The sequence below is a fragment of the Equus quagga genome, chromosome 15 (genome assembly GCF_021613505.1).
Source record: "Equus quagga isolate Etosha38 chromosome 15, UCLA_HA_Equagga_1.0, whole genome shotgun sequence".
Lineage (NCBI taxonomy): Eukaryota > Metazoa > Chordata > Mammalia > Perissodactyla > Equidae > Equus > Equus quagga.
Window position 1 is genome coordinate 92,710,138 of NC_060281.1, and position 8,814 is coordinate 92,718,951.

The window sequence follows — 8,814 nt, forward strand, 5'->3', positions numbered from 1 at the left end:
CTTTGCCCATTTTCTATTAGACTCTGTCTTGTCAACTTGAAGAAATCTGCCCTTTATGGATGAATTGAATTTCTTTTTTCTACCTGAAATCTTTTGATTTTATGATGCTTTTTGCCATGCAGAAGTTAGTCTGTTTTGAACGCAAATTTATCATTTTCTTTTTTTGCCTGTGAGTTTTACATCAAACTTAGAGATAGAAAGGCTTTCTCCTTCTGAAATTACATTGAAAAATATTTCCCCATGTTTTCCTCTAGTTTTTTTGTTTCATCTTTCACATTTAAAATTGTTTATCCACCTGAAATTTATTTTGGTACAAGGTGTGAAGCAGGGGTCCCACTTTCTGTTTTTCCAGATGGTAACCCCACTGTCACCTTCCCCCACTTGTGACACCATCTTTATTCCTGATGGGGTGGTATCTGTGTCCAAACTCCCTAAACCCTTATCCAATCATCTATCTGTCTCCATGCACCAGAAGCACAGTTTCAATGACTGTGGCTTCATCATATGTATTGATATAGGGTAGGGCCAGTCTCCTTTTGTTATCTTTGTTTTCAACACTTTCCTGGCCGTTGCTTCCTTTCTTAAATTTAGACTTTAGAATCAGTTTGTGCAATTTCCCCCAAGAAACCCTCTTGGTATTTTAAACATGTTAAACATCTAGATTTTTGTAGAGAGTGTCAGCATCTCTGTAAGGGACACAGTGGGCTTGTTTATCTGTCATGCCAGCCTCCGGGTCTCTTTGGAGGTCTTGCAGGTGATCTCCCCACAGACCTGGCACATGTATGTTATATTCATTCTCAGACATACCACTACACATGCAGCCCCTCGCACACTGTCCCATGCTCTGCAGTACTTTGACTCACTCTTTGGGGTCATCTGGCCGGCTCTCCTGCACTTTCCAGGACTGTGCTATTGCACACCCGGGACCTCCAGAACCACACTGGCAACAGTGGGGATGGCAACACTGGAGCACTAACCCGCCTGAGCAGGGTGTGGGCACTTGGACTGACTCAGATAGACTTTATCATCTTAAGAAAGGATCCATGCAGGGGGCTGGCCCCACGGCTGAGTGGTTAAGTTCATGCGCTCTGCTTCGGCGGCCCAGGGCTTTGCTGGTTCGGATCCCAGGCGCGGACATGGCACTGTTCATCAGGCCATGCTGAGGTGGCATCCCACATAGCATGACCAGAGGGACTCACAACTAGAATATACAACTATATACTGGGGGGCTTTGGGGAGAAGGGAAAAAAAAGAAGATGACTGGCAACAGTTGTTAGCTCAGGTGCCAATATTTTAAAAAAAAAAAAAAAAAGGAAAGAAAGGATCCATGCAATGCGTGGACCTTGACTGGATCCTGAATGGAGGGGGGACGAAGGAGACATAAGGCATTTTGGAGACAATTAGGAAAATGTAAATATGGACTCAAGATCAGATGAAATTATGGAATGACTGTAAATTTTCTCAGATTTATAATGATATCATAGATGTGTTAGAGAAGGTCCTTATTCTTAGAGGCACACTGAAGTATTCTGAGAAAAACTGTCATATTTGCAACTTACTCTGAAGTGCATGTGGCAAACTGTCAACACTTGATGAAGCCAGGCGAAGGGCACAGGTGTTCACTATGTCTATCCTTCAACTTTTCAATAGGATTGACATCTTTCAAAATAAGAGGGAGCGAAAAAAGGCCAAAAGAAAAATAAAATATATATCTACTTCTTTTTCGTTTTTGCTGTTTTTAACCAAAAATAGATGTTTAATTCTTTATCGTAGCCTTACTACTTTTCTGTAACTCTGAAATTATGTCAAAATAAAAACTTAAAAAGAAAAAAATTTTAAAAGTTCTTCACACCGCATACCCATTTGGATGGGCACCATGAAAAAAACAAAATAAGTGTGGGCAAGGATGTGCAGAAATTGGAACCCTTGTGCACTGTTGGTGGTAAAGTAACATGGTGCCGCTGGTATGGCAATTCCTCAAAACTTAAACATAGAATTACCCTATGATTCAGCAATTCCAATTCTGGGTGTATATCCAGAAGAACTGAAAGCAGGGTCTCCAAGAGATATTTGTACACCCATATTCGTAGCAGCACTATTCACCACAGCCAAGAGGTGGAAACAACCCCAGTGTCCACTGACAGATGAATGGATAAATAAAATGTGGCTTATCTATAGCATGAAATATCGCTCAGCCTTAAAAAGAAAGGAAATTCTGACAGATGCTACAACGTGGATGAGCCTTGAAGATATACATTATGCTAAGTGAAAGAAGCCAGTCACAAAACAACAAATATAGGATTCCACCTATAAGAGGTGCCAAGAATAGTCAAATTCATAGAAACAGAAAGTAGAATGGTGGTTACTAGGGGCTGAGGGAGGAGAGAATGGGGAGTTGTTTAACGGGCACAGAGTTTCAGTTTTGCTAGATGAGAAAGTTCTGGAGATGAGATGCACAACAATGTGAATATACTAACACCACTGAGCTGTACACTTAAAAACGAGTAAGATGGCAAATTTGATGCTATATGTTCTCTAAAATCACAATTAAAAAAATAAACACGTTCACCAAGTACCCAGCAGCAGGAGACCAACCAAATAAGTGGAGGGCACGGACATCACAGAACACTGTGCAGAACAAGGGTCACCTATACTGCCAATATGTCACAACCAGATGTCACAAGGTGCTAGTGAGCTGCCTTTGATGTAAGGTGGGGGAACATTTCCTGTGTGGGCTTGTTCAGGCCACCAATTTCTCATCCAAACCCTTGAGGCCAAGTATGTTTCAGAATTCAGAAGGCTTCAGCTGGAGAGACACTGTACCCGTGTCATATAGGATGTCATGGCCCCCCTGGGTCTAGGTCAGTACCACATATCCAAACGCCTTAATATTTCCAAAGCAAAATGTATAAAGATGCACACTAAGTAGGATAAAAATATAGTTAGCCTCATATCAGTTCAGGGTGGGTTTTGTAACCACAAAATGAATTTGTGCCAAAGTTATATATTAAAAAAAACACAAGGGGCCAGGCCCGTGCCGAGTGGTTAAGTTTGTGCGCCCCGCTTCGGCGGCCCAGGGTTTCGCCATTTGGATCCTGGGCACGGACATGGCACCACTCATCAGGCCATGCTGAGGCGGCGTCACACATAGCACAACCAGAAGGACCTACAACTACAACATACAAACATGTACTGGGGGGCTTCGGGGAGAAGAAGAAGAAGAGGAAAAAAAAAAAGATTGGCAACAGATGTTAGCTCAATTGCCAATCTTTAAAAAGAAAAAAAAAAAGAAATGTAGGAGAACCCAGCTTCTCCCTCCCCCGACAAAGATCAATGATTAGACAGATTGAACAGCCGTCCATGAACAAAATCAGCCCTGGGAGACCTCTAGAGCACACTTAGAAAGCTTTTACAACACAGTGCAACAAAAAACCAAAACAAAACAACTTTCAATTTCAGACCTGTTAGGGGTTGAGAATTACGGACTAGTATTTGCCAAAAAAAAAGTGTATGGATGAATAGGAATGTTTAAAAAGGGTTCCCGTGGTGGTGGGGGTGAAGTGGGAGAGCAGCGGTAAAGTGTCACTTCACTATTTTCCCATCCATTCAAAAAGCGTCTTAGCTGCAGGAATGGATGCTGACTGTTACACGCCGGCCTACCATGTCCCTAGTGGCCATATGCCAGGTGGCCCTTGGTTGATTAGCGCCTTGCATTGTAAGAAAGATTCCCTAACTTGGAACTACCTTTTGTTCTAAGAACAAAGCTCACCTGGGCGAGGATCTACGACTCTGCAAGTTACCTTATACTTGGTACAGCTCCGTGTGCCCAGGTCTCACTGAAGATTTCACACTGTCACTCGTAAACAAGCTGCACTTTTCTTTCTGTGTCAGCTACCTGTCCAATTTTGATACCAACATTATGTAACTTTTGTAAAAAAAAAATTGGAAACTTCCTTTCTTCTTCTCTGCCCTGGAAAAGTTTAAATGGTATTGGAGTCTGTTCCTAAAAGACACAGCTTCCCTGGGACGCATGGGGCTTTATACTTTTGTGGAGAACATAACTTTCTCTTCCGGGGGTAGGGTTCTATCAATTTTTATTTTCTATAAAATCATCAATTTTATCCAAATTTTCAAAATCTCAGGGACCAAGTTGAGCAAGGTCATCTATCTTATAATTCACAGATGGCATTAAAACTAAGGGAGGGATGAGATGACCCAGGGAGGCTGTACACAGGACAGAGCCCTTGGGTCCCTCTGACATGCAGTGGTCAGGGAGGAGCCAAGGAACCAGCCCAAGAGAGGTATACAGGGCAAGCAGGCAGGCACAGGGTCATGGGAGCCAAAAGAGATGTGCCATGGAAAGTTATTAACACAAGCCAAAGAAAGAAGCCCTAAGTACAGTCTGCCCAGTCAATTCCTAAAGCGTGCATGGAGTGTGTACCAAAGGAGGCTTCCTGAAGCTGGGCTGGGGTGCAGGCACCTCCCAGGACCAGCGCAATTGAGCTCTCTGCCCCCAAGGGGTCCGCGGCGCTGGCCCTGGGAGCCAGAGGCTGGGAAAAGGTGAGGGACAATTAGGGAAGGTTCCCCAGAGGAGGAGGCCCCTTAGCTGGGCCTGGAAGGAAGATAACGCTCTGCAGGACAGGAAAGGCAGAGAAGGGCAGCACTGCTGGAGTAACAGCAAAAGCACAGAGGCAAGAAAGCCGTGGAGCACGACAGGAGAACAACTGACCTGGCTGCTGGGTTCCCAGAAGGAAGACAGGTGGACAAACAGTGGGAGAGGAGAGTGGGACAGGGGCACCTCCCAGAGGGATTCGGGACATGGTGCCAGGGGACTGTGAACAGGCATAGCCTCAGGGCAGCGATTTTCAACCCTGAGTCACACCACACACTGGGGTGGGTGCGCCAGCGGTGAGGAGCATCATGCGTGGCTTAAAACTACATTGCAAAAGTGCTTCCTATTCTTCACAAAATAACTCAAACACTGCAATAAGGGGAGAAAGTCAGCCTTCGGTTCTCTTCTCCCTTGCTCAATTCCCAGAGGTCAGCATGTATCCTTCCAGACTTTCCAAGTGGGCTCATGTTACTCTCTTGCACTTTCCCACTCCCTAATGCCTGGTGCTCACCCTCTCTCTCAGCAGGCACTGATCCACCAGCTTATAAACAGTTGCACTGGACAGCCTCCAAGAACAGAAGGATCATCGTCAGCGCCCCTGCACCGTGTCACTTAGTGCCTGCCATGACATCCCACAGGACACTGAGACATCCACTGCAGGGCCCAAGCTACAGGCCAGCCCACCATCCAAAGCCCTTCTCTCTATCCTTGTCCACATCAGACATTACAAACCTTTCTCATGTTTACAAGTCTAACTGGGGGGAAAAAAGGGTCCTTCATCATTTTAACCTAAATCAAATAACCGAAACGATCATAATAAAGTAAACATGCTAAAGCTTGGGAATGATCCATTTCATCTGTCTATGTGTATGTGTGTGTCTATATCTGAGATGAGCCTGAGTTCTCCCAATGTTGTCACTCCCCACCCACCCCCACTCCCAATGGAAGGGGGTGTCAACATGCACAGTGACCACGCCTGAGAGGGGAATACCTCCCACGAGAGGTCCACCTGAGGGTGGCTGTGAAAAGTGCTAGGATTCGCTTCTGGAGGATGTGGAAAGCCACAGGTTTTCGATCACTTAGGGAAAGGCGGCATCTGTAACTGGCCTTTAGGAAGAGTGCTGTGACACTGATGGTCAGGATGGCATGCATGCAGAGAGGAGCTCTACCCTGAAGGGCTTCGAGGGTGCATCAGAGAGGTCCCACTTGTTCCAGAGCCCCTTGCTGGCCCCTTTCACATAGGCCCTAAGCTGGCTATTCCTCTGCTAGGAGGGCCCTGAGTCCTCCCTGAGGTGGTTCTCAGCAACCCCATGCCACCCACCATCCTGGAAGTTATCCTGAAGGTTGGTAAAGGCCTTGGCGAGACCCTGCCCTGTGAACTGAAGGGATGCTGCTGTCCCTGGACATGGAGGCTCCAAGGCACCACTGGGTCACGCTCTCCATAAACTCCTCTGAAGAACAGGAGGCACTTAAATAAATATTTTTGCTCTATATTTCCTAAAATCAAAAAATGAGAACTACAACTGAGACTTGACAAAAAAATTAAATAGACTCAGAACTGGAATGGAACAACTTGGGCTGCAATTCCCATGCAGCCCCAGCTGATCACTGCGGGTGGGGCCCACTCCCTCTGAGCCTTATCTTACCTGTGCAAAATGGGGGCAGTGGCACCCATTCCTCCAAATGTGCCAAGTGCTGGAATGTGGTCATGCAGGAGGCCATGAGAAATCCCAGAGGGACCAAAGAATCCACAGGGAGGGTCAGAGGCAGAGACCCAAGGGATGAGAAGGTGTGAGCCAGGAGATGGATGGCCAGGGAAGGGGCGCAAAAGGGGTGACTCCACACATCACAGCTGTGTGGATAATCACGTGGCCTCGGCTTCAGATTCACAGGGACCAAACATCCTGAGAAGTGCCCAGAGCTCATGTGGGCTTCCAGCTGGCATTACAAGAACACTGGGTGGGGGTGGGGCAAAAGACTAAGGCATAAAGTGTTATTATGTCTTAAAAAAAGATATGTGGGGGCCAGGCCCATGGCCAAGAGGTTAAAGTTCCGCACACTCTGCTTTGGCGGCCCAGGTTTGCAGGTTCACATCCCAGGCACAGACCTACTCCACTCATCAGCCATGCTGTGGAGGCATCCCACATACAAAATACAGGAAGACTGCCAATGGATGTTAGCTCACAGCAAATCTTCCTTTCTCACCAAAAAAAAAAAAAGATATGCATGCGTATAAAGAGAGAGACAACAAAGATGGCAAAATGTTAACAATTAGTATTAAGGTGTTCATAATACTATTCTTTAAACTTTTCCACAGACTTGAAATTTTTCAAAATGAAACGTTTTATACCAAGATATTGTACTTACAGCAAAAAATTCATTTTATAAAGTGCAGTATTACAAGCAAAGCCAAGTATATCACATTAAAAAGAAAAGAAAAAAGAGCATGCCCTAGAGATGGGATGGCTGAAAGAAAAACAAACCCTAAGACCCCTCTGTCTCTCTCGCTGTCGACCAAACTGCCAAATGAGCAGTGGGAGAAGCTCAAGGGGGAGACCTGGGAGGTTCTGGAGGGCTAACACATCTACCTAGTGGAGCCAAGATTTTTTTGGGTTATCTTACTTAGAACTGCTGTATGTAATTCACCTAAAGTAATCAACTCACCTGAAGTAATCGCAGGACGCAGCCAGCAGGATGCGATGGGCCTCGATGTGTCTCCCCTCCACCACCAGGACGACGTCAAAGAGGATGCCGCTGTCCCGGAGAGCCAGCAGCCCCCGGAGCAAGGCCTGGGAGTGCTGTGCACTCCGGTAGGTGTTGTTGACGCAGTGTGGGTGTGAGGGCTGCACAGGCAACTTGCACAACTGAGTGAACTCCTGCTCTTCCGCCATTCTGACCACCACACCAGACCTCACCACCGCGGCTGTCAGCTGGCAAGACAGAGGGGACGGGAAATGAGCTGGGGAGGCGACACCACATCATGCACAACTGGGCAGCTCTGCCCCCAGCGGCACCTGCTGTTCACAGCGCTCCAGCTTCCCTGTGCTGTCTCTGTGATCTCAAACCCCTTAACTCCCTCTCCCCTCCTACCACTCGTCCAAACTTGGGGACTTCTCCCTGATGACCTGTGTCCCTTCATTGCCAAGAGTCTTCATCCCATTGTATCTCCTTCAGCGTCACTGTGAAACAGAAGGGTTCTGGAGACACATCAGCCTGGGTTGGAGCTCCCATCCCACCACGGACTCGCTGCAGGACCAACCTGAGTCTCAGGTTCCTCAACTGAAAAAAGGGAAACAAATGTCCCCAGCTAGTTGGGAAAATCTAAAATTAGTACACGATGAACATAAACATAAGAGCCCTCAAGGGCTCTTCCTCTCACCCACTGACAAAAAACAAAACTGGATTCCCCACACAGGAATGGACGCACAGAAATGACAACAGGCCTGAGTGGTGGTCAGGAGACCCAGAGCTGTGCCCAGAACCTGCCTTCTTTTACTGAGATTCTTAGAGTCAAGCACAGTAACTCTGACTAGACCTGGTACAGATTTGAGACCATCTGCATCATGTTTTAAATTCAAAGTTACCTTCTAAAAATTGAGTCAGTATATTAAAAAAAAAAAAAAAAAAGATTTGAATAGGAACCTTAAAAACCCAATCAGTGAAACTAACCTACTGCAAACACTTCAACCGTGCCCTTTCAACCAGCCAGAAGCCACCATGGACAGCTGGCTGTTCTAAGTCAGGGGGTGGCCAGTCCTGAACCACATGGTGTGGCCAAGCTTCACACTCTCCAGGCCAGCCAGCTAGCAGGTGGGAGCCAGGGGGCCACCTGCCACACAGCTGTGAACACCTGCCTTCCCCACCTCTGGTTATTCCACTAGCCCCTACCCAAATTTGTTTCTTCTCCAATTCCCTACTGTATCTTTAAAAGAGAAATGAAAAATAGCCCCAACTACAAATCTTGCCAAAAACAAGAGAACTCTCTCCTCACTACTGGGGCTCAGGAGCACTGCCCCCTATTGCCTCCTCATCCCCCAGGACCTGCTTCCTCTTGACCCTCCACTGCTTCCCGCCCACCACGCTCAACTCTCCTCTGTGCTGGCCCCCTCAGTTGGCCTCTGCCCACCCCGCCTCTTCTCCACCCTGGACTGGATTGTGCAGAAACGGCCAGAACCAAGGCGTATCTCCGTGCTGACCACCGC

General features: G+C 46.9%; 1 protein-coding gene across 5 annotated transcripts in view; it reads right to left on the reverse strand.

The window, feature by feature from the left end:
• Positions 1 to 8,565, reverse strand: part of KLHL22 (kelch like family member 22) — a 31,889-nt gene extending 23,324 nt beyond the window's left edge. Inside the window, exons 1-2 of one of the 5 annotated variants that reach the window (XM_046641080.1) lie at positions 7,738 to 8,557; positions 7,277 to 7,542 (exon numbers count right to left, since the gene is read on the reverse strand). In XM_046641080.1, coding sequence (XP_046497036.1) covers positions 7,277 to 7,542; positions 7,738 to 7,767 — 296 coding nt within the window. In that variant the 5' untranslated portion in view covers positions 7,768 to 8,557. Of the gene's footprint in view, positions 1 to 7,276; positions 7,543 to 7,702 lie in introns of all 5 variants that reach the window. The other 4 variants (XM_046641081.1, XM_046641082.1, XM_046641083.1 and 1 more) reach the window with 4 other exon arrangements.
• Positions 8,566 to 8,814: the final 249 nt, after the last annotated feature.